Source organism: Camellia sinensis, chromosome 4, assembly GCF_055761805.1.
Source record: "Camellia sinensis isolate YWXY chromosome 4, ASM5576180v1, whole genome shotgun sequence".
Lineage (NCBI taxonomy): Eukaryota > Viridiplantae > Streptophyta > Magnoliopsida > Ericales > Theaceae > Camellia > Camellia sinensis.
In genome coordinates, this window is record NC_138964.1 from 113,063,256 (window position 1) to 113,090,049 (window position 26,794).

At 35.5% G+C, this 26,794-nt stretch overlaps 1 protein-coding gene across 1 annotated transcript; it reads left to right on the plus strand.

The window, feature by feature from the left end:
* The first annotated feature begins 3,423 nt into the window (after positions 1-3,423).
* Positions 3,424-9,343, plus strand: LOC114271942 (deoxypodophyllotoxin synthase). The gene is made up of 3 exons (XM_028213604.2): positions 3,424-3,868; positions 6,301-6,622; positions 8,896-9,343. Exons 1-3 carry the CDS (start codon positions 3,507-3,509, stop codon positions 9,163-9,165), a joined length of 954 nt encoding a protein of 317 aa, XP_028069405.1. The 5' UTR covers positions 3,424-3,506; the 3' UTR covers positions 9,166-9,343.
* The last annotated feature ends 17,451 nt before the right edge of the window (positions 9,344-26,794 follow it).

Consider the following 26,794-nt stretch of genomic DNA (forward strand, 5'->3'; position numbering starts at 1 on the left):
TTTATTGTAAAGATACTTGTCAAAATTCTTTTGTTGAATAATAAAATGGTAAAATTCCATTGACAGCTATGAAGAAATAGAAAAAATGAGTATTACCATAATAGCATAAAATTATTTAAATTACTAATAACATTACTAAAATCAAAAAACATATATATTCACCAAACAATAACAAACGAATACTAAACTTATATTTACAGGGTAAAATTTCGTAGTAATTTATAAACAAATGCAAGGGGAGAATAGAGATGATGCCATTGGAGAATGAGAAGGGGATTGAGGGGCGTTTTGGCTTTGTGTAAGACAAGTTGATGGAGACGAAATTTTAGAAAATAAATATTTTTATTTATTATTTTAAAATTAATATTTAACTAGGAATATTTTAATTTAGTAAAAAATTATTTGATATGACGTAATTTTCTTATTTTATTAGGTTTTTGTTCTACAAGAATTAGGTTTGTTATAAATAAAAATGTAAGTTTTAGGGCAAAACAGGTTTTAAGAATTAATATATTTCGAGTTTTATACTCTTTTGTTTCAATCTTGGATATTCTTTGTGAATCAATGAGTCTAAAGAAGGATCTTACTTCTGGTATTCTTGTTTGAATCAATAAATTTTTAAGACTATTACTATTTCACATTTCACGCTACATCAGAATCGGCGAGAAAAATAGAGTTGGGGTAAAACTGTCCTACAAAGACTCACAAGACACGTGTCTTATGGAGTTAATTCTATTCGCAAACCACATAAATTCTTAGTGCAAGCATTTGTGTCATTCAGATATTAATTTTTGAATAAAAATCAAATGTCCAGACATTAACTTTTGAACAAAAATTAATTATTCAGTTATAAATTTTCATTCAATAATTGATATCCAAAAAATTGACTTTTGTTTGTATAAACTAAAGATGGGTATTCGAGTCACCTTAAACGAAAGAAATCACCCATCGGTTTGGATCCAAAAGCCTGAATTACAAGCTTCTTCTTACAAATTTATTAGTAAGGGAGCAATTCGGGCATGTTCAAGTCGATTAAAAGGTTGTCAAAGTTCAGATCAAGTTATGTTGAGAGCTATCCAGGCTCGTATAAGCCTGAATTGTAACTCAAGATTGTTTGCCCAAGCCTAACCCAAGTTAGGACCAAATTGCCTCTGAGTAAGGGAGGAGAGGGGAGGGGGGAGGGAGCATAAGATTTTGTATTCTGTTACTTGTGTTTATAATATATATTCAATATAATCTAATAATCTAAATTACTATAATATCATCCAACAACTAATGATTTATATGTATAATTAATATTTTTATATATTATAATTTGGGTTTCGAATTACTCAGGTTGTTTGATATTTTTGCTCATCCGTCCAAATTTAATTCAGACTTTTGAATTTTTGCCCAAGCCTGTACCTAATTCAAAAATATTTTATCCAAACCCCTAAAACAATTTGCATTAGGCTTTAGTTACTTGAGTTGAATCCGTCCAAATTACACCCCTATTTATTAATAGAGATGCTACTAGAGTCTTTCTTAAGAAACCCAAACTCCAAATTCCAAGCTACAATGATGGTAACCTTGGATAGATGAATAGCGACAACAATATTTACTACATAGAAAATTTTGAAGTAAACTCAAGATTATTTTGGACTTAAATGGCATTACTCTTATTTTAATTTCTTATATAGAGATATTATCCTACAGATAAGATGAGATTTAATTATCTACAACTACCCAATCTCCTACTAATAATCCATTATTTTTCTATATCTATTCCTAATATATATATATATATATATATATATATATATCTGAAAATTATTATATAATCCATGTGAACATTCTATGGGGGTTATGGATTAGAACAGATCCGATCCAATTTTCAATAATTTGAAAGTTTATTTCTAAATATTTAGAGGTGATTTGGGAAGTTGGTTAAAATGTGGCTTTTTCACTTTTTTTTTTGGTTTTTTTGTCTTTCTGTGGATAAAAAATGTGACAGGTGATATAACCCAAAATGGGTTAAAAGCTAAAAGTTAGCTTTTAATTAGCTTGCCAAAAGATAAAGAAGTTGATATTCAACTAACACAAATAATATGTACTAACATAAAATGCAATTTGAAAATAAAATTAAAAAACCCATGCCCTAATGGAATGAGAAATATGTTTTAAAAGAAATGTATACATTAAAAACAAAACTCCACTTGTCCTTGTGACAAAAAGATGGTAATAAGAGGTGGTTGGCCAAATTTCCCTGTATATATATATATATATATATATTGAGGTCCCTCTATGCAAATGGATTCCCCTCCAACATCAAGTGACCTCAAATACAAAGAAATAATTGTACTCTTGTGGAACATCCAAGTGTTTTTGCAATTATTTTTTTTCTTTTGGAGGAATCAGATTGGACATACCAGTGTGAACACATGTGAATCAAGCCAAGAAAAAAAAAAATCCATGTCTCAATCATTATGTTTATTAAAGTATTTTAGTTGGGGATCAGTTGTGAACACAAGACTTCTTGATGAGGAATCTCCCGTGGTAGTTGAGTTTGTTTATTTTCTTTGACTTTCCTTATTTTTAAGAAGTGAAATTGACACGTTCATGTAATATAATTGGCAGGTAATGAATATATTTTTAGGACTTTTCTCTTCCCTAATTATTATTATTATTATTATTAAAAATTAAGATTTTAAAAAAATATAATAAATTTTATAAATTTGACATAATTATATCAATTTTTCTTAAATTTTTTAGTTCACAGTATACTTAAACCCTTATTCATTAATATTTTGTTAATTTTTTGGATGGAAAAAATGATATTGTTATCACTTTTATATTGAAATATATATTTTATTTTGTTTATCTTTATATTTTCAAATCATCTGTATTAATTTTGTCTCTTTAACCTCACTAAAAGAGATGTTGATGTAATTATGTCAAAACTGCAAAACTTACTATATTTTCTTCAAACTTTAGGAAGGTTAGCGTGATTTACTAAAAAAATAAGGAGTAAATTACATTTTGCCCCATTTATGTTTGGTCATTTTTCCATTTTGGCCCTTAAATTTTTTTTTTCTCGCCTTTAATGTTTTAACTTTTTTCTAATTTACTCCTAAAGTTGACTTATGTCCAAAATTAGACAGAAAATGACACATTGACAGTCACGTGACATAAAAAATATATTATTATATTAAGATTTGGTTGGGTTTGTATTAGATGTGTGAATTATATATAACAAAATATATTTATGCTATGTGGCTGTTAATGTGTCATTTTCTATCTAATATTGGACATAAGTTAACTTTTGGAGTAAATTTTTAAAAATTTGAAACATGAGGGCTAAAATGAGAAAAAAAAGAAGTCAAAGTGAGAGAAGGGCTAAACACAAGGAGGTAAAATGTAATTTATCTAAAAAAATAGTACTGTCGATTGAAAGGTATGGAAGATTCTTTATGTATTATATATAGACATGGAAGGAACAAGTCAGTTGAGAGGAAAAAACTAAAATAATGGGCTCCCAAACAGTTCCCAAGCTTCCTGTTGTAGACTTAACAAAGGAAGACTTGAAGCCAGGCACTAGTTCTTGGCTTGGGACATCCAATGAAGTTCTAAGGGCACTAGAAGAGTATGGTTGTTTTGTAGCAGTTTATGATAAACTTCCTTTGAAGCTTCACAACTCAATGTTGGAGTCATTGGAAGGGTTGTTTGATCTCCCAGCAGAAACCAAATTTCACAACACTGCCAATGAAGAAGGAATTACCTATTATGGGACTGCCAGTGAAGGTTTTCTCTTTGAGAATGCAACAACTCTTGAGGGCACACAAAGATTCACCAATGTCTTGTGGCCTTCCACTGGAAATGATACTTTCTGGTAATAACTTTATCTACTTACTATCATAGTTCTTTGGCTCCCCTGTTGTTTAGAAAGAAAAAAAAAAATGCAATTAACTCTATACTTTTGACATAATTATATAGATATCTTTTAAGATTTTAATTTACATAACAGTTGAGTCTTTTTTCATCAATAATTCGTTAGTCGTATAAATGAAAAAATTATGTTGTCATCTTTTATCTACTATAATATATATTTATCTTTATTTATTTTATTATTTATCTATTATTTGCATTAGTTTCAGTCGATTTAGCTTTATTAAAGGGGACGTTAGTGCAATTATATCAAAAGTGAGAGCTTAGCTATAATTTTTCTAAATTTGAAGGGAAATTAGTGTAATTTAACCTAGTTTTCTCCCTAAAATTGCAATCCCCATGGTTCTAATGCACTTCAAGTTGTATGATGTAACAACAAAGAAAAAAAAGATGCTCACAATACAAAAATATTGAAACATCATCATACCTGAGGCTCCGAACGAATTAAGTCGAGTTGGGTAGTTAGTTATTTAAACTTGGCTTCAAAACATAACGGGTGTATTTGGTTCGTGTTTTGAAATAAATTTTAAAAAAAAAAAATTAGGGAGAGAGTTCAGAATTTTTTTTAATTTGTTTAGTTGTATATTTTGAAAATAGTTTTGGAGTTTGAGAATTTGGGATGATTTGATATTTTGTTATACTTGAGTAGACGTGTGTGAGAGAAAAAGTAATTAAGAATGAGAGAGGAGAGAGAAAAAATGATTGATTGATGTGTAAGAGAGATAAACGGATTTTAAAAAAAAAAATTCAAAAATTTTGAACCAAACAAAATTTAGAAATTTTTTTTAAAAAAATTGTATCTTTAGATACAAACCAAACAAGCCCAACAAGTTTTAGGGGTTGTTTGGGGTGTCCTAAATAAGTGCACTTTTTGTCTTTTTGGACTAAAAAGTCGAGGAAAAAGTTGAGAAAAAAAATATAGATATTTGGATTAACTTTTTGACTTTTTATGAAAAAATGTGTATTAAAAAATTGTATAAAGAAGTGTGTAGGAGAAGATAGTGTAATACGCCGTACAGATTGCAGTACAGTCGGCTTGGTGAATACATGAGAAAAGATTGCCTCCTTTTCGAGCTTTGATTGAACGGTGTTGTTGGGCCCGTGGGGGTCGTCACGGGTCCCGTTTTTCTAATCGGAACCGTTGTGTAGAACTCTTCGAGTACTATATGTTTGTAAAAAATCACGTTGATTGGATATCGATAGCTATCTGATCGTGTTAGTTTTTTTTTGTTAACTGTTAACTATAACACCATCCTATTTTATGCAAAACTGATTTGATCATGTAGTTAGCGATATCCTATAGACGTGATTTTTTGTAAGCATATAGTACTAGACGAGTTCTACATCTTCAACGGTTCGGATTATCAAAATGGGACCCATGGTGAGCCCCACGGGCTCAACTTTACCATCCAACTTAGTGAATGTACACATGCAATTTTTTTTTCCCCCTTTCACTGAAGCTAGCCTGAGGTCAGTACATTGATGGCCAAAAAGTTGATTTGTATTTAATATTTGTATATTAATTTTTTTGTATTTTTTTTGGTAAATAGTGATAACATTTTAACTTTTTTGGTAACTTTTAAATTTTTCTACACTTGTCAAACCAGTCCTTAAAATGTGTTCGACTTTTACACAGTGACCTAATCTTTAATAAGTTTTTAATGAGTAAGTTTAGTTAATGCATATAGGTTCATCAAGCCAGATACTGAGTCGTTTAAATTTGTTTTAAAAACTTAATAAATTTTAAAATATATTAAATTTTAGTTTATTTGCATAACCAATTCATTTTGAACGAATTTTCAACAAATCGAGAGTATTGAGAAAGCTAGGAGTGGGCCAAAGTTACGCTCCCCAAAAAAGAAAATTTCAAAAATTGTCTATTACGTCTCAATTATGAGTAAAGAATTCTTTTATTGGCGTTCATTATTCTTACAATATATATAACATGACTCTTAATTTTTTCACATATTATGTAATAGGATCAAATATATTAATTTGATATATTATCTGTTATTTCTTTTTTACAAATTATATTAATCAATAAAATGCCTTCAAATTATATATATGTACACGCACACTAATATCCTAATTATATAATCCAAAATTTATGAAATTATTAAAATGAGTATTAATAAGAATTGACTCATAAATTTATTGATTTTTCTAAGTAATTTTTTCGCAACACCTATGTAACTAATTATCATTTTTGAAAAAATTCCAATTTCATTCCTGATCGAGAGCGCTTTGTAACGGAGTAGAAGAATTTTAAAAACAGAAGATTTCATGTTGTTATTCATATATATTTTCCGCTCATTCCTAGTAGATGCTTCATTTTTATTATTTCTTTTATTTATTTATTTGTTGTTTCTTAACCAGTGAAACTACACTCCTATTCTCAAAGAAATTAGAAGAACTAGTTGAAATGGTGATGAGAATGGTATTTGAAAGCTATGGTTTAGACAAGTACTACTATGAATCTCAAATTGCATCAAGCACTTATCATATGGCATTGGCAAAAATACAACCTCCAAAGATGAATGAGAAGAAGGGTATTGGATCTCATTCAGACAAGAGCATCCTATCCATTGTTGATCAAAATCATGTTACAAGTTTGGAGATACAAACAAAGGATGGCCGTTGGATTACTTTTGAGCCATCACCTTCACACTTGGTTGTTATGGCCGGCGAAGCTTTTATGGTATTTATATCTAATTCTTTCTCTACTCGGTAGTTCTACGTGCACAAAAATAAATCTTAGAACGTTTAAATGGTGTAGATTTCATAATATGTGAGTCCCGTAATGAGAATAAGTGTTTTGTAATTCGTTTCTGTGCAAATATATATATATATATATATTTCGTACTTGTTGGCACAAGATATTTGTCCTCAATTTTTATTTGAAATTAGTTACCCTCCAATCCATATGAAGAATGTTGTTTTGGCCCATGGGGCTAAACACATGTCCTATTTTCATAATTTGAACGGTTCATTTTAGAGAGTTTTTCGTGTTTATTTATAACAAAAAACAAATTAGGTTGATTCAATAATTATAACTTATTCAATTTATTATGTTTATAACAAATCAAAAAAAAAAATGGATGTCAAATTTTAAAAAAACAATTGTTGTTGTTTTTTTCTTTTTTTTTTTTTAAAACACAAATGCTATAAATTGGATAGATTTCGATTTTTTACGTAGATGATATATATAAAAAAATTTAAAAAATAAATAATTTAATTATCAAATTTTATATCTTTATGTTACCAATATACTCCGAACCACCCGACTTGAGTTATGATTGAAGTGCATTGGGAATATAAAAACTACAGAATAGAGGATTCCTAAACCTAGAGTGATACTGGAGATATTTTTAAACTGCCCGACTAAACCCTTAAGCCATCAAAGCTATTGCTTTAGGCCACAAATGTTATTAAGGCCCCAAATTTTCAAAAGTTACAGTTAAGACCTATATAATTTTATCATTCTTTATTTTAAAAAAAGCTCCAGCCATTATGAAAGAAGGCCTAAAATTGTTATTTCAAATGGGTAATATTATACAAATAAATATTTTTTTACTAGTTTCTTTACTAATCGAAATAAATATATAATATGAGTAATGATAAATAAACTAGCAAATTTTATAAAGTTTCTTACTCTTTGATGTGATATCATTCTTATAAATGGATGAGAAATTTGATAATGAGACTACATTTTCTGAAGAATTTTTAGAATTAATTGAAGTATTAAACTATGTAACAAAACTTCATATGAAGATTTAATTGGTAATTTCGTATATCAAAATCTTAGAAAAATAATTTTTAAATAATATTTTTATATAACATTAAAAAAAAATGTAAAAGGCCTCATCTTAATTTGTTGCTTTACGTCTCAATTTGTCTTGAGTCGACCCTACTTTTAAACCCATAAATTTATCCATAATAATGTAATAAAGAAGTTGGATCCTATATCATTTGATATGTAACAAATTAAAATTTTACATCTATCGTAACTTATCATTGTTGGTCAAATTGTGAGAGCTTTTTAAAAATCTCAAATATTTTTGTTAATTTTTACCTTTGATAAAGATTAACTTCTTAATCTCTTAATTAGAAGTGTATAATACAAGAATTGTCAACTAAACTAAATCGATAAATTAATTTTGGATGAACTATAACACATAATAAGTGGAGGAAAATTACCTCCCCCCACCCCCCCCCCCCCCCCAAAAAAAAAAAAAAAAAAAAAAAAAAGATTTAAAACTTTACAAATAAAACTTTGATAAGGTGACTATTTTGAGGGTACTTTCCGACTTGGTTCCTCCAATCCCTCAAACTGTAAGATAATAAGTCCAAGAATAGATCATCTAGATTTGATTGGATGCATTTTATTGTACCTAATTCCTTTGTCATAGTACACTGTTAATTTTGTATTGTACTCTGATTAACACCTGACTTCTTCTGAAGTTTATAGCTGAGTTTCATTGGTGCCTTAATGGTAGGTCTCTTCTTATAAGTTAGGTTAAATTAGGTCGATAACCGGTTATCCCGAGACCTAAGCCCATAAATGCAGTGGTGACACCTCAGAACATCATTTTTTCTCGTTTCAAAAAAAAAAAAATACACTGTTAATTTTTTCTTAAAATTTTTATTTAGAAATGATACGGTAACCTTAGTTTGTTTTCAGATAAAATGCTTTAAAAAAACAAAAACTTAGTAAATATTTTAAATTATTTTCTTAATTATCAAACACTATTTTCACTCAAAAATAAAAACTACAAAATGTTTCTGAAATTTTCGTTGTCTTTGTTCCAAAACACGAATTCACTCACTATCGGTAGTTTTCTTCTAAATTAACTTTCCTATGGAATATTTATTGCATTATCGCGATTTTTATTTTTTGTTACACTTTCAAATTTGATATTTTAATATTTTGCTTCTTTGTTTTTTTTGTTTTTTTGTTTTTGGGTGGCGAAGGCATGGAGCAATGGCAGGATACATTGTCCATCTCATGTTCATGGTATCATCACCACCACGCCACCCCAAGAGAATGGGAAAGAAGAAGTAAACTACTCTGCGGCGCTTCTCTCGTACATGAAAGGCATGGTGCAGCCACCAGACAAGCTTGTTGATGACGAACATCCCTTGTTGTTCAAGCCCTTTTCCAACCTTGGATTTCTTAAATATTGGATTCAAGAGGTGGCAAAAAACCCTAAGTGTTCTCTCACAGATTATTGTGGTGTTTAATAATTAATACCTCCTTTAATCTCTAGGAAACTGTCTACTCATCTACTCTAATATTTCATATGTATTTTCTTTAATTATGAGTATGGTCCTGAATCTTTTGGGCCTTTAAGTGAACTCTTATTTTGAGACCATCTACATATGTTTACACACAATAAATAATAAAAAAATTGTGGCTAAATGGTAAGTATGTGATTTTTTTTTTCTCCTTTTTTTGTATGAGAGAAAATATTATTTTACATCCTATATTATTACTCAAAAATCAATAAAACTCATGTTCTTTTAATAATATCAATTTTATAGTTAAACTATTAATTTTGTATCAATTTTACACTCACTGTCAGTTACCATCAATAATTAATAGAAGTTGTTAATATGGCACCCAAACTTTATTTGAAATTTCATTTACCCCAAAACTATTCCCAACATATCAATTTGATCCCTGAATAAAATGAAATTTTGTGATCTAATTGATATTGTAGAGATAATTTGGAAGGTAAAACGAAATTTCACTACTACATTAGCAATTTTTGTTTGATTATAAATGGCAGCTAACAATGGGGGTAAAACTGATGAAATCAAATAGTTTAGGTGTAAAATTGATATTATTAAAAGAAATGGAATTGAATTGATTTTTAAGTGACAATTTGAGAGATAAAATAATATTTCCTCTTAGTATCAAAATAAAGTGTATTTGTTATCATTTTCTTCAATACTTGATAGTTATTTTACCTTTAGATAAATTTACATATTATTTGCATTAATTTTGATTATTTTAATTTTATTAAAAGAGATATTAATATAATTATGTCAAAATTGTTAACTTATTATATCTTTTTAAACCTCAAGGGTGGTCAATGTAACTTACCCCCCAAAAAATAGAAGAATTAATCCAATCAAAAGGATTTTAGCAATTTGTATTTCAAAAAGCAAGAAAAATTATATATATATAAGTTATAATTAATATTTAGGGTAAATTATAAACACACTTCCTGAGATTTATTTAAATTACAAATTACTCTATGTGGTTTTAGAAATTACATTATGCCCCTTATGGTTTCTAATTTCATAACAAATAGGTCATTTTATTAATAAATTATCGAGTTAATTAATAGTTTTTAGTAATGTTAAAATTTTATTTTAATTAATAATTCAGGTAATTTTATTATTGTATAGATGAATAGTTAGAAATTTTATTTTTTCAATTACTTATGTTAAATAAAAAATTCTGACAGAAAAATATTTATAATTTTTCAAATCACAAGAGACAACTTATGTTTTAAATAAATCTCAAAATGGTATTTATAATTTACCGTAATATTTAATATCAAAAACTTTAAAATTTATTTTTTTTTTAATTTATTTTTTATTTTTTTAATTTTTTAAAGAGTGGGCTTAAAATTCGGCTTTAGGCGTTGAAAAAGTGGCGGTCCTTTTTCTAAAGAGTGGGCTTAAAATTTGGCTTTAGGCGTTGAAAAAGGGAGGGCCGCCACTATTTCTACCCGCGGATGCTCTTCGTTTTTGAATGTTCCATCATGATGATTAGAACATTTTTCTTTAATAATACTATAATTCTAAAAAATTTAACCCCAAATTTATTTAGAAATATTAATATGTGATTGAGATTTGTTTTATACGTAAATTTACACCATATTAATTCAATTTTCACCATACAAACACTCCATCTAAAAAAAATTTTGAATTTTTGTGTCTGTCGCAATAGTTCTTTTGTTTTTTCTTTTTTCTTAGAAGTTTGACTAGGGACTCATCCTTTTCTATCACATATTTTACAGTCTATTTACAGTGGGAGTGAACCCACCAAAAAGATTTCATAATTTCCAGATAGAATAAAGATTGGACCCCACCCCCTACTCCCTTTTGACTCCTTTTTTTTTTGATTGGTCATTTTTTTTTTCTTTTTCTTTTTTTTGTTTTCTCCTCCAATCACCACCCGTCACGTGTGTGTGGGGGGTGGTGGACGTTGAAGTTTGAGGGAGTCTAAATCACTGCTGTTTTCGGATAATTGTAAAGTGAAAACATTAAAATAAAATTAAAAAAAAAACAAAAACAGCAGCTCTGGAAACGTAGGAGGCGATGCCTTGCCCGGCTTCATCTTCTTTACTTGGCTCCCTATTTGGTAGATTATTGGGCTTATTTTTTAACTTAATTTTGATAATTTGAACCGTTCACATTTTAAGATTTGTCAAATATATCATATTTATAAAAAATTAAATTGATCAAATATCAAAAATCACGTGTTCAGATCATTGATGGGAGGCAAACAAGACGGCCGGCCGCGTTAGTGTCCAATTCTATCTAAAAAGTAAAGCCTTTAAGTAATTTTAGTTATTATGTTTATTAAAATAAATATAATAAAATAATTATTTTATTATAACGTCTCTCTAGAGTAACATTATGGTGCACACTCTATAAAGGATGTACACTATATGCACTTTATAATTTAAAAAAAAATTTGTATAATTTTAATTTTTTAAGTCATAATTTAAAAAAAAAATGTTATAACTAAACACAACATGAGACAACTAAAGAACACATGGGTTATAACTAAAATAATATTAAAACTAAAGAAGAAAATTAGTAATAACTAAAGAATGACATAATAAGAGTATTAGAATTTCCCCTATCTTTATATTTGATTCACTAAAAAAATAATAAAAAATATGTTACAAATGAAATTATCATTCATTATTGTTTGCAAATAATCATTCTATAGAGAGTTTTTAAGGAATGAATGATCATTTCATCCTATTTAATTTTGAGATGGCAATTTATGTCAATCGTTTTTACCAAACTAAGACCATTCGTCTTAGACATTGGGCCGAACTACAGGCTGAAGTAATTATTTATGTAACACGGTCCTGATCATCTAAGCATCAGGCCGGTTAGAGGTGGGCTACCAGTGGCCTGACCTGGCTATCCTGGACTGAGGTATCAGTGGAAGGAGGACTGAGCTAAATGATAGCCCTACAGGGCGTCATCTCAAAGTCAAGACTGACAGTGTTGCCTAAAGTAGCACCAAGCTGTGTAAGCATGGTTAAGTCTAATCCCAGCCGAGGTAAGAGTTGCAACCATCTCACTTAGTTAATAGTGAGTGAGTGTTATCAGGATAGGCATTATCCTGTGGGTGTAATTCCTAGGACGACTCAGGTAAGAAGAGTTGGAGTCCTGCTAGGATTATGCCAGGTAGGATCTACAAAAGCTCATGACAAGATCTATATACAGGTATCACAATTCTGACTCTCAAATACACAAAGCTTTTGTGTCTATTGTTTATTTTGCTGACTTAAGCATCAGAGAGGTTTCCGGCACACTCCCGCCAACCAGCTCACATTTGTGTTTACAGGGAGTAAAACGACTATGTTTGGAGGAGTGCAAACTTGATCCACAGGATTATACGATGTGCTCGTACAAATTTCATTCTAATGAACTAAACACTATATTATAATGGGTGATTCTATTTGTACCCAACTGGTAATTAAGTATGCTTAACTGAAATTTTGAAGTTTTAGTTTCTATTATACTCTAATGTAAATTTACTAATAGAAAGAATACATATTAAATCTTAAAATAAAATATTTTTTTTTTCTCATGATACACCCTAATCACTTATACGTATTCACATTCAGTAAACTCAGTACACTAAACTAAAAATTTGTTTGAAGTTTTAGTTATACCCTATTATAAATTTACTAATAGTGACAACACATATTAAATTCTAAAATAAAAAATATATTTTTTTCATGATACATCCTAGTCACTTGTACGTATTCATATTCAAGTCTTTCATCTTCTTCTCCATATTTCAATTATTTTCTTTCTATCTTCTTTCTCACTCCGAAACTCTGATCTATCCTATCAAAACTCCCATTATCATCAACATCATTGTTTCTTATTATGTTAGTAATTACAGATAGAAAAAAGTTTGAACAAAATCAAATATCAAAAAGGAAATAAGTATTCACGTGAATATCAAAATTCAATTCGTAATGTCAGACTTTCAAAGCCAAACAAATTGCTCATATTCTCCTGGGCCGCCATAGTGAAGCGGTTCAACGACCTCACCGCCTCCACAAATGGCTTGCTTCATTGCTCATTGTTTTGTGAATGCATTGGAAATTAATTAATTGAGGAGTTTGGATTCATGATGTGTGTGTGTTAATTTCCGACCACACTGCCAACTCAGTATTCAGCTAGAGAGCACTGGCAGAATAAATGGCACATGTCTGACCTGCAACAGAAAGAGAAGACTCTGGCGGTGGTTCGTCCACCCAGGGGCACTCCGACGATCAAGTCAGTAAAATATCTCTCAAAGATAACCAATAGTGCTAAACTCACTGTTCAGAATATAAATTGCATACCTTAGACCCATCGGGGGTGCCTCTCTTTTATAGTTAACTTCATCCTAGTCCCCATAGAAGCCTAGCTTCAATGGACTTCTGCTCAGTGCTTATCCTGGACTCTTCAAGAGATAAAGATAAACTCCCTAAGAGCTTTATCTTTATCCAGTCTGAGTCCCCTCATCATTCTAGGACTCTTGTGCCTTATCCGTTTATCTCGGATTCCGATATCTTCGGAGATAACCTCGGCCTTGCCGAGATAAGCTCGGCGTCTCGACCAGGACACATGGCACCTCGGCTTACACATCGGCGTCACCTTGGCCACGTGTTGGGACTCAGAAAATGTATCCCCACAACTGCCCCCTAGGTTCTATTACCTCGTCATTCTGAGGTGATGGAACCTATGCCAAAACTTATTGCCAATACATCGGTTTAAAGTCTCTCAGCCGAGATCATCATATAGGCCGACATGTCTTTTAAAGAACAAGAATTCCATTGAACTCCTTCACGCGTATGAGCTGTCATGCATCACAATTCAACCGTTTCAGTCATGTGTCCTTCTCTTACTGGATCGTACCGGATACGCGCCTGTAAATCAAATCATTGTCGCGTATGCGTGCGCCGTCTGACACACACGTTGTTTTAGGCACATTAATTCTGTTTTGCCGCTGTTTCAAGTTTTAACAAAACTTTCTCCCTCTCTTCGTCGCTTCACTTTTTGTTCAATCCTCTAGCTTTTTCTCTCTCTAGCTCTTAGCTTTCTCAAATCCTCCATTGTTCAAGCTTTCTTAGCTCTGCAACTTGCTCCGTTTACTACTTCCGGCGAGATTTTCACCGATCCTCCGCCTTTACAACCATTGTCAGACTTCGGCAATCCCCATTCCGGCTTCCTTTTTTCTGGTAAGTCGTTGTTCCTTCTTGTTTTATTTCTTGTTTCTCTCTAAGAAATTTTACTTCATTATTTGGTCACCATTGCTATTTTACTAAGTTTTTAATTTATGAATCTTGTATCTGAATATGTTTATTTCACAACCTTGCTCTTTGCCCATGTCTTGAGTACACGCACTGTTCACAACTTTTTTGCACTTTGGCCACTGTTCTTGACTTCATACCCTTTGTACTTGCGATGTTCTTGATAGTTTATCTTTGTTCTTGAATCTGAATCGTATTCTTGTTTCTGTTTGCCGTGTTTTTCCAGATTCTTGTCTTTAATCCTTGCTTCCATAGATCTAGGTTTGGGATTTGTCTATAGAACCCACGAATTTTTAGGAAAAATTGAAACGATTCCCATACATTCTTACCCCAGTATTTACTTAAGTTTTTGTCGAGGTCCCAATAACCCTCTAGAACACTTTCTTTTGAAATCCATTTTCTCCTAGTTTAGCCGACATCATGGGTATGTGGAAACATAGGGTCGACACCCCGAGTAAATTAGAGCACTTTAGGCAGGAGTTTGACATCCCGGTCGACGTCCATCTGAGGTTGGCTGGGGAGGAAGACTCTATCATGCCCATAGCTGATTCCATGCCCCTTCTTGTTGTAGCTTTCACTGAGTGCGGACTTCGGCTCCCACTCAATATCCTTTTTCGTGAGATCATTCACTACTATAAGTTGAACCCAATGCAGCTTGCCATCAACTCTTACCGAGTTATTAATGGCATCATAACTTTAGCCAAACAAGAAAATGTTAGGGTTACCTTAGCCAATATCTAGTTTTGCTATACCATGTGTGGCCTCAAAAAAGATACGGGTTACGTTTACTACCTCAAGCCGAGATCTACAGAGTACAAAATCGTAGTCGACCTCTCAGACTCCAACAAGGGAGCTGGAGACGACTACTTCATTACCTCGGGGAACTGGGAGTTCGCTCCAAATGAGGACCTCCATCTTTACCCTCTTCCTCGAACCGTTTTTGTAGAGGGCAATAGTAAGAGCCCTGTGTCCATATTACTTGTTTGTTTCAAAGTCTTCGATACTCTATTTGTTTCTAATGTCTGTTTTTCTTGCAGCTCTTCCTCAGCCACCAAAGGGCTTCTGTCAGTCTTTCTTTCTGAGCAAAGACTTGAGGAAACTTTTGGATCTGCCAGTCCACAAATGGAAGGCCCCTCTTCTTCTTAATTTCATTCCTACGTATAAGTCAGCTCTTCCCGACGTCCCCAAGAAGAAGAAGAAGAAGATGCTGTCTTCTCCTTCTGCCATAACTCCTCAGACTACATCCACATCTCGGCAAGATCAAGGATCGACCTTTGATCCAGCCGAGTAGCCGTCAACCTCGGCTCCTTATCTGATCCCAATATCCCAGCGCCAACGTCAGTGACGAACTGTTTTTGCTGTTGAAATGGGCCGCCAAAAAGCAGTTGCTAAGGATCTCTTAGCCAGTATCCCTGATTCAGTTGATGCCCAGTCAGCGCCAACCCAGCCAAAGCCGAAGACAAAAAGGATTAAGAAGGCTCAACCAAAGGCAAAGGTGACTCAAATTGACACCGAAGATACTTTGCCGATCTCGAAATTAGCTTCGAGCGAGAGAACTACATCTGCTGTCGAGAAGAGGCCAGCTGGGGCCCAACCATCTGAATCCCCAAAATCAAAAAGGCCGAGGTCATCCGATGCAACCACATCGGGGTCTCGAAAGCACGATGCCCCCTGGGCCCCTCAAATCACATTGGAGGATAAGCCAGTTAGGGCTAATAACAGCACTGATGACATTAATGTCGGCGTTGCCCTTAGTACTGCTCTGCTTCTTCCCGGCGATCTAGATAAGAACGTCGAGCTGAGTGAATATGAAAACTATGCTTTGATGCTTCAACGCTCTGTTCAAGTAAGTCTCTTTATTTGGTCATTTTGCTTTCTTTCTTGTACTTAGAAAATTTTATAATAACTTTTATCTTGTTCGCTTTCAGGCCATCCAACATGCTCATTCCTTCTCAATACAATCCTTTGAGAACCGGAAGGAACTAGCTGATAAGAAGAAGGAAGTTGCCAGTCTGCAAAAGGCTAACAAAAGCTTTCAATCAAAAATGAAGAAGTTGGAAGACCAGGCCGAGGCTGCCATCAAAGCTCAAACTGATGCCGAAGAAAAGGCAGAATCTGTGGAGGCCATCAAGAAGGTTCTTGAGGCCGAGAAGAAAGAAGCCGAGGAAAAGACAGCCCAGGCCCAAAAAGAACTGTAAGAAGCCTTGGCCACGAAGGACGCCAAGCTCAAGGTAGCCGATGAGAAGGGCTACAATGAGGGGGTGGCCGATGTCACGACGGATTACGAGAAGCAAGTAAAGCAGGCATGCAACAAGGGTTTCACCCTTGGTTGGATGTCTTTACTTAACAAGCTTGAAATCCCCAATGACTCCCCACTCCGGAATACCAACGTCCTTCCTCTGCCATTCCCCCCGTCTCCAAGACAATCCGATGACGACTCTGAATCTAAGAAGGAGGTTTTGGTGAGGAAGCCAAAAGATGCTGCTTAGACCAAGTCCTCTTCTCTGAATGAGCAAGTCCTGGACTTGACTCAAGATAAGGAGGGTGAGGAGGTTCCCAAAGATGCTACAGCTGAGAAGGCATCAGCCGATGTGCTTCTTGCCGACAAGAGACTTGACAAAACCCTTCAAGAAATTGATGCCGAGCTCGCGGCGGAAAAGGTTGCCGAGGTGTCTTCCCAGTAGTCGTCCGAACTTCAAACCCAACCAGCTAATGATGTTGAAGACTCTTAATTTTATGTTTTTCTCTTTTGTTTTTTGCCCTTTGTACTTCTTTGTTTTTGGGACAATGTAAACTCTTCATATGGCCGATGTGCAATCTTATGAATACAACTTCCTTCTTTCTTGAATGCTTATATGTTTGTCTTCCCTTTATTGCTCTTGTATGACTTTCATACTTAGAAGTATTTTGTGTCTTCAAAATGCTCCTTAGTCTTGTGCAACCTTCTCGGAATGAAACACCTCGGTTTACATCGGCATGTACATAAGTACTCACTTAATACAACCTTGGCTTTAACTTGTAAATGTTTCTCAAATTTCAACAAGTGTTTAGTATCATTTTAATTTTAACTTGTAAACTTTTCTCAAAACATTATCTCGATTTAACTTCAACTTGTAAACTTTTCTCAAGTTTCAACAATTGTTAAACATCATCTCGGTTTAACTTCAACTTGTAAACTTTTTCTCAACTTTCAACAAGTGTTAAACATCATTTCGGTTTAACTTCAACTTGTAAACTTTTCTCAAGTTTCAACAAGTGTTAAACATCATCTCGGTTTAACTTCAACTTGTAAACTTTTCTCAAGTTTCAACAAGTGTTAAACATCATCTCGGTTTAACGTCAACTTGTAAACTTTTTCTCAAGTTTCAACAAGTGTTAAACATCATTTCAGTTTAACTTCAACTTGTAAACTTTTTAAGTTTCAACGAGTGTTAAACCATTTTTCTTCTCTCTGCCCCCTAATGTGAACCTAAGTTCCACTTGGGTTCTCATTATACATGTATTCCAGAAACATCAACAAGTATCTTATCAGTCATAAATGTAGAAGAATTCTGCTAAAATTTTATTCATTACGCTGGCAAAAAACAAGGGAAATCTAATGATAGAAAAATTTCAGATTACAAGTATTCTAGGGTCATGGAAACTCTTTGCCCTCATTATCTTCAAGCCGATATGTCCCATTGCCCAATATCGAAGTAATTCTGTAGGGTCCTTCCCAATTTGGGCCAAGCTTGCCCTCCCTGGGATCCTTCTTGTTGCCGACGACTTTTCTCAAGACTAGGTTGCCGACTTGGTATGCTGCTAACTGAATTGCAGCTCTCTCCCTTCTTTCTTCTAGTAGATCCGGATCTCGGGCTAAGAATACATCATTAGTCCCATTCTGTACTCCCTGGGTTCTGATCCCTGGGATGCCGACCTCCAGTGGAATGACAGCTTTTGTGCCATAAGCCATGGCAAAGGGGGATTCCCCTGTTGATCTTCTCGGCGTAGTCCGATATGCCCAAAGTACATTTGGCAGTTCATCCACCCATTTTCCCTTTGCTGCTTGCAACCTCTTCTTAATCCCGTCCAAGATGACTTTGTTGGATACTTCTTTTTGTCCATTGCTTTGAGGAAAACTCGGGGTAGAAAAGTAATTTTTGATTTTGAACTTTGCACAGAAGCTCTTGATTAGCTTACTGTCAAACTGTGTTCCATTGTCAGTAACTATTGCTCTCGGAATCCCAAATCTGGTGATGATGTTCCTCCATAAGAAGTTCTTCACATCTACATCTCGAATCTTGGCTAGGGGCTCAGCTTCTATCCACTTGGTGAAGTAATCTGTTATTACCAGCAAGTACTTCCTTTGTCCAGTTGCTTGGGGCAGTTACCGAATGAGATCCATGCCCCATTGGGCAAACGGCCAAGGCCTGGATACTGGGTTCATGTCTGCTGCTGGCTGGTGTATCAGTGGTGCAAACCTTTGGCATTTTTCACACTTCTTGACGTAGGTCTCAGCGTCCTTCTGCCTGTAGGGCCACCAATATCCCTGGGTAATGGCCCTATGAGCTAGTGATCTGCCATCAGCATGGCTTCCACAAATTCCTTTATGTATTTCATATAAAAAATCTTCAACTTGTGAAGGATGTACATACCTCAAAAGGAGTCTAGTGAAGGATCTTCTGTAGAGATGTACTTCCGCTGTCAGACTGAATCTTGTCGACTTCAATCTGATCTTGTGTGCCTCTTTGTGGTCATCTGGCAGCTTCTCTTCCTTTAAGAATGCTACAATTGCATCCATCCAGCTTGGTCTCATATCCATACACATTGCTTCGTACTCTGCGATCGGTGGTTCAATGCTCGGGCCCGACAGGTATTCGACCATTATCATCCTTGCTTTTCCTGGTTGTATTGCACTAGCCAGATTGGCCAGTGCATCAGTGTGACTGTTATCATCTCGGCTAACCTGATGTAGTCGGCAAATTCTGAAACAAGGCCATTAACCTATTGACTTCCTTTGCGTAGGCTGACATCCTTTCTTCTCGGGCTGCAAACTCGCCCATTGTCTGGTTGACTTTGAGCTGGGAGTCACAGAAGACTATCACTTCATCTGCTTCTGCTGCTACCGCCAGTTTTAGTCCTGCAATCAATGCTTCATACTCTGCTTCATTGTTTGAGGCCTTGAACCCCAATCGAATGGATTGTTCCAATATCTCTCCATCTGGAGATACCAATACTACTCTTGCCCCCACTCCTTATCGATTTGAGCTCTCATCGACAAACAGTCGAAAGGAGTTGCCGATGTAATGCTACAGGGTCTGAGTTTTTCCTTCTTCCTTTGTTCTGTTGCATTCGGCTAGGCTTCTCCTTGTTTGCTTGGACATCGTTCACCTCGGCTCAACGGAGCCCAATGTACGATGAATTCTGGTGTGAACTCAGCCATGAAGTCGGCCAAAACTTGGCCTTTGATTGTTGTTCTGGGTTTGTACTCCAAGTCATACTGTCCCAAGGCCACTGCCCATTTGGCTATTCTTCTTGTCAGGTCTCCTTGTTGCAGCAAGGACTTCAAGGGGTGTTCAGTTAGCACCACAAATTTATGGGCCTGGAAGTAATGGTTCAGTTTCTTTGAAGCCATTACTAAATCCAGTGCCAATTTCTCTAAGGGTAGAATCCTTGTTTCTGCATCAGCCAAGGTTTTGCTTACATAGTAAACAGCCCTTTGTTCCCCTTTTTCTTCTCGGATTACTACTGCACTTACCGCATGTTCTGAAACAGCCAAGTACAGGTACAGATCCTCTCTAGGCTCAGGATTCGAAAGAACTGGAGCCGTGGTTAAATACTTCTTCAGGTCGGCCAATGCCTCTTCGCACTTCTCTGTCCATAAAAATTTGTGGCTTTCTTCACTAAATTAAAGAAAGATCTGCACTTGTCTGAGCTTTTACTGATGAACCTATTCAGGGTTGCAGCCCTACCAGTTAGCATTTGCACCTGTTTTGCTGACGTTGGGCTCTTCAACTCCAGGATGGCCTTAATCTGATCTGGGCTGGCCTCAATGCCCCTTCTAGTCACCAGGTACCCCAAGAACTTACCAGATCCAACTCCAAATGCACACTTCGATGCATTGAATCGGAGCCGATGTGTTTTAAGGATTTCAAATATTGCTTTGAGATCGACCAGATGACCTTCAGGTTCCTTGGTCTTCACGACCATGTCGTCGATGTAAACTTCCACTGTTCGGCCAATCAGGTGTCTGAACATCTTGGTTACCAATCTTTGGTAAGTTGCTCCTGTATTTTTCAACCCAAAAGGCATCACCTTGTAGCAATACAGCCATTTTGGGATGATAAACACAGTCTTCTCTTCGCATGGGGGATACATGGCTACCTGGTGATACCCCCTATAGGCATCCAGGTAGCTCATCCTTCCATGCCTTGAAGTGGAATCTTTCAGCTAGTCAATCTTAGGTGGAGGGAAGCTGTCTTTGAGACAGGCTTTGTTTAAGCTGGTAAAGTCCACGCAGACTCTCCATTTACCATTCTTCTTCTTCTTCACCACTACTGTGTTTGATAGCCATGTCTGGTAGTTTACTTCTCGGATGGCCCTGGCCTCCAGAAGTCTGCCTACTTCTTCCTTCACTGCTTCGACGTGCATTAACGTCGGTCTTATGGCTCGTTGGATTACAGGTTTTGCCGACCTGTCAACGTTTAGTCTATGGTAAGTGACCTCGGGGTCAATGCCAGACATCTCGTAACGCGTCCAAGCGAACACCTCAATATTTGCTCTTAGGAAAGCTTCCAGCTCTTTTTCCTCTTCTTCGACTAAGCCCGAGCCGAGAAGAAAGAAACGTTCTTCATCTCTTTCCTGGACTAGGATTTTCTTCAGTGCTTCTTCACTCTTCGCGGTTGACTCTTTGTCGACATCCTCTAGGACCTCCACGTCCTCGTCTTCGATCTCTGCCTTCTCTAGTTCTCGAATGTTGCAGGTGGATTTCATTGTTGCCATGGAGCAATTCTTTGCCTGTAGCTGATCTCCTCTGATCTCTTCAATCCCATGCTCTATTGGGAACCGCAATAGTTGATGCAATATTGAGGGAATAGCTCCCATTGCATGCAACCATGGCCTCCCAAGATGATGTTGTAAGAGGAGGGTGTGTCGATTACGGTGAACTTTGTTGTTATCTTCCTGGTGCCTGCCTGCACCTCCAAGCTGGTTGTTCCTAGTGGCCATGTCGGCGTTCCATTGAACCCACCATTGGGCTATTGGATTGCTCCATATCATCTGGGTGAAGGCCAAGCTCCTTGTAACATCTGACGTACATGATGTCACAAGAGCTGCCTTGGTCAATTAAGATGCGCTTTACTTCGCATTTCCCAACCTGGAGGGATACTACCAAGGCGTCGTTATGTGGATGTTGCACCATCTCAAGGTCGGCTTCGGTAAAAGACACTGCTGGTCCTTGGCATTCCGCTGCCTGATGTCTCTTCTCCCTGACTTGGTAGACATGCTGCAGGTGTTTTACCTTCTAGGTCTCTCCCCGCATTTCGTTTTCGTTGACCTTCGAGTGAATTACATTAATTACCCGAGGTCCTCCTGCCTGAGGTTGCTGTGATGGGGGAGGCGAAGCTGCTGGTGCCTGAGTCAGTCTTGCCTGTTCTTCTCTTGTTTTGGCTTCGTCGACAAGGTCTCTCAGATGACCTTGCCTCACCAAATCTTCTAAGTGTGTTTTTAGGGCCCTACAACCCTGGGTCATATGTCCATCTTCATTGTGGTAAGCACAATGTCTGCCCAGGTTTCTTTCCATAAACTCTCCTGGTGCCCTCGCTAGTGCTCTGAAATAGGGTTGGTTCTGAACTCTATCCAGGACTTTGTGAATTGAGATTCGGAACACAGTCGTAATTGCCTGTGTAGCCCTCAGTCCTATCTCTTGCTTGCTAGATCCATTGTTACCTCGGCCTCGGTTCGGCGAGCCGTTTCCTTTTTCTTGCTTTGCCTCCTTAGTCCCCGATGTATCTTCCTCGGCTCTGGCATACTTCTCGATTCCCGCCATGAGTTCTTCCATACTTTTTGGCAATGTCTTTGCCAAAGATTTTCGTAGTGGACAGTTGTCTTTTAGGCCGTTCTCGAAAGATACGACCGCTACCTCTTGATTACACTCGGGTATTCGGTTGAACACCTCATAGTACCTCTTTGCATAGGCCCTAAGGCCTTCATTCTTACTGATCTTCAGGGCCATCAATGCATTTACCCTTAATGGCTACAGCTTGTTCGTCACGAACCTGGCCACAAACATCTCGACCAGGCCTTCCCAGGTCTTCACACTTCCCTTTGGCAGTTTGTAGAACCAATCTGATGCGATCTCCCCAAAAGATGAGGGGAACACTTTGCAGAGCAACGGCTTATTCGCATTATACAACGCCATTGAGTTCAGGTATAATCCAACATGCAAGTTGGGGTCTGACTTACCATCGTATATTTAGAACCTTGGCATACTGAATCTCTTCGGATCCTCAAATTTGTCTAACTCCACTGAGAATGGTGTTCTCGGCTTACCAGGGGAAGTTACCTCGGCGTCGGCATTCTGTTGCTTCCTCTTGAGGTAATCTCTCAAGTCTTCTTTGCTCCGCCCAGGAGCTCGATTATCTCCTGACTTCAGTCTTTTTGGCATACTACTCTCAGCTTCATAGTGGGTCCTTTTCGATCTTTCTCCGTGAGTTGTGTTGAAGCAGAGCGCCTGCCCCTGAACATGCCGATGTTCTTTGGGGTCTGCCTCATTGGCGCGATGCGTTCTACGCGACTCTTCTATCCTCGACTCTCCTCGTCTGACCTCCCTTGAAGGCCGGTGAGAGTGTTTTTCGCTCCTGGTGTGCTGGGAGATTTCTGGGATTGGTTTCTGCCCTCCCTTCTGTGCATTGGCCGCTAGAATCGGTTTGCCCTGCAGCGAGAACGGTGGCTGCAAGACATTGTTTTGCATCATAAAATTGAAGACCGATTGCTGGTCTGCCAATTTGTTTGCCATCTCTTTTACTTCTTCGTCCCTTCAAAGGCATCTATCCTTCCACACTTGGAGGTCGTCCTCATTGTAATACCTGCTTTGTTCTGGTTTCTTTGGTACGCCACCGTCCTGGCCGACGTTTTTCTTGCTGTGATTCTGGTTCTGAGTCTCCTCATTGCAACTGTCTTCCTCCCCGTTTAGGTCAACGCGTTTTCCATTCCCAGCAGGGGTTTCGTCCCCAACCTTCTCCCTCTGTCCGTCACTCGCCATCTATTCTCTTTTCTTTTCCACAGACGGCGCCAAATTGCCCATCACGATTGGCTTGCTTCATTGCTCACTGTTTTGTGAATGCATTGGTAATTAATTAATTGAGGAGTTTGGATTCATGATGAATATCACTTGTTGGATAAATTGTTTCAATGGAGTGTTTGATTTGTAATGAAAAGGATGAATAAGGAATCGAAAGAGTTCACCGAAGACTTTTTGATACGCTTTCACGGCAGTAGAATATAATGACTGATTCGATAAATAAAGCGCAGTTGAGAGAGTTTTGGGAACAAATCTGTAATCAGAGTTTCGATTCTTGGCTTCAAACTTTCCTTGACATGTAATTTCCATGAAAATATCATTCATTGTACATTCATATAATTGAATTGATTGACTTTGAATTGATTAGAGGATTTTTCAAATCAATCATGGAGAAATTGAGTAAATCAGTACCTAAGGGGCTATTTGGCATGCCCTATATAAATGCATTCTCCGTCCTAAAGTAATAGTTCTTTTAAATTTAATTTTTTTGATAGTATAATTATTGCACTTTAAAAATATTAATTTTTCAAAATTACCCTTTGATGGTACATTTTAAAAATAATATCAATTGTCATAATTGTAATTTTTGTGTTGTTAATGAATTTAAAATAAGGGCAAAATAAGAAATTCTTATTATTTTAGTTCTTGATTTTTTAAAAGTGACTAATATTTTGAGACAATGAAAAATAGAATAAGGGACTAATATTCTGGGATGGATGAAGTATTTAGATAAGTGCATTTATTTGAATCATATCATTTTTTTAATTTTCTGCACATCTTTTTGTAAAAAGTTAAAAAATATACCTATTTAGATCATTCCAAATAATAGGATTTTTCAAATCTGGGCTACCGATTGGGTTCTAATTTTTTGAAAATTATTGTTTTTTTATTTTTCATATTATTTTTTATTTTTATTTTTTTGGTGAATTTTTTAAAGGGTTAATTGGTGATAAATTCAATCTAAGAAGGATATAAGGCAGGTTCTTTTGTTGATGAGAGATCCACACTTTGTGAAATAGTTTGGTGAGAAGTCCTGAAAAACATTTTGTTTCCAATTTTACCCCTTGACATTTTTTTTTATCTGTTTGACTTTTCATTAACTATCTATTCAAATTTATATCTATCTGTTTAAATTTATTTTCTATTTGTTCAATTTTTTTGCCTACCTATTCAATTTTTCCCTCTAAATTATATCTATCTGTTCATTTTTTTCCTAAATTATATTTGTCTGTTCAGTTTTGTTCCCTTATCTGTTCAAATATCTATACAAAAATTACTATCTATTCAATTTTTTCCCTCATCTGTTTAAATCTATATGCTGATTTTTCTAACAAACAATCTTCAATAAAACTCTATATGTTCAAAATTTCTATCTATGAAAATTATATGCTCAAAAAACTGTTCAAAATTCCTACATATTAAAACCATTTTTCTATCTGTTGAAGGCATAATCTGTTGATTTTTTTAATTTGTTCAACACAGATTTGTTCAAATTCACACAGATCTTATATGTTTTTTTATTTGTTCATCAACAATAACAACAACAACAACAACAATCATTATCAACAACAACTAAAAAAAATTAGAACTACATATCTACCAAAACAAAAAACAAAAACAAAAAGTGGATCTAAAATGGGAAAAAAAAATTTTAACTATCAAAAAATGAAGATTACAAAAAAAAATCGACAAATGCGAAGCAATTTTGAGTATACTCTTTGAGTATCTATGCATGATGAATGTTGGTATAAAAAATATGATTGAGGCTTAGATTTGCTATGATATTAGGCTAAGAACTATGATCTACCATGGTTATAACTTATAGTTGCAAAATTTGTCGGCGTTGATGATGGATGAAGAGTAAAGCAAAAGAGCAAGTTCAGTGGCAGGAGTGGGTTCAGATCTCCACCGTTGACTGCCGCAACGAAATCAAGGTTTGAAGTTTCAATAACACTGAAAAAATACAAACACCTCACCAATGTTCAGATCTGTAAAATAAGAGAGAGAGAGAGAGAGAGAGAGAGAGAGAGAGAGAGAGAGTGTGTGTGTGTGTGTGTGTGTGTGTATGTGTGTGTGTGTGTGTGAGCGCCAGAGGCGGCAATGGTGGTCAGATCTACTTAGATCTGAAGTTAGAGAAGGAGAACTCGATTGCTTAGATTTCAAATCTACTGTGACTCCGTTAGAGCTAGGGTTTCAGTAGCGGTAGCGAATATTGAAAGAGAATGATAACCAAGTCGATGAAAAGCAGCGTAGTACTGGTACTAGAGGAGAACCACCATGGCGTCGGCGCACTGGCCTAAGTGGTAGCATTTTGGAAGGAGAATCTAAGTTGGATCAGCGGAGTCGATCTGTGTAGATCCTCTTCGCCTCCAATGACTGATAGGGCCCTAAACACTGAATTGATCCTTTGATTGTAGATCAGCTACCAACAATCCTTTGAATTGGGGATTAGCCACCGAAACTATTAATATTATTAAATCTCATTCCAAAACCATTACAATAAGCATCCTTATATAAGAAAAATAAAATAACATAGACTTCTAAATTGATTAGACTTCTTAAATTGATTAGATAGTAAATTGATCATATAGTAATTAAAAGAAGTAAACTTCCTAATATATTTGGTTTTCTAACATTAGATTGCCCTAGAATCACAGCTTGTCCTCAAGTTGGATAACCTGGATAACGAGCACAAAAATCAGCATGGTCTTCCCAAGTAGCTTCATTAATAGAATGACCCTTTCACTGAATGAGCCAACGTATGACAACTTGATTGTTCTACTTGAAGATGCTGCAATCTAAAATTTTCTCAGGCACCCATTCAGAAACATCAGCCAAAGAAGGTAGGTAGAGGTTTGAAGTAACATTTGCTCCTAACTTTAATTTCAAGGCAAAGACATGAAAATAGGATGTATGCGACACGCTTTAGGAAGGTCCAACTTATACGCAACAGAACCAACTTGCGCAATAATGCGAAAAGGTCCATAAAAATAGGGAGAAAGCTTGGAATAATGCTGCGAGG

Coding starts and splice junctions, on each gene's coding strand:
- LOC114271942 (XM_028213604.2), top strand. CDS start 3,507: ATGGGCTCCCAAACAGTTCCCAAGCTTCCTGTTGTAGACTTAACAAAG. Junction 3,869..6,300: donor ACTGGAAATGATACTTTCTG/GTAATAACTTTA, acceptor TTTCTTAACCAG/TGAAACTACACTCCTATTCT. Junction 6,623..8,895: donor TGGCCGGCGAAGCTTTTATG/GTATTTATATCT, acceptor TGGGTGGCGAAG/GCATGGAGCAATGGCAGGAT.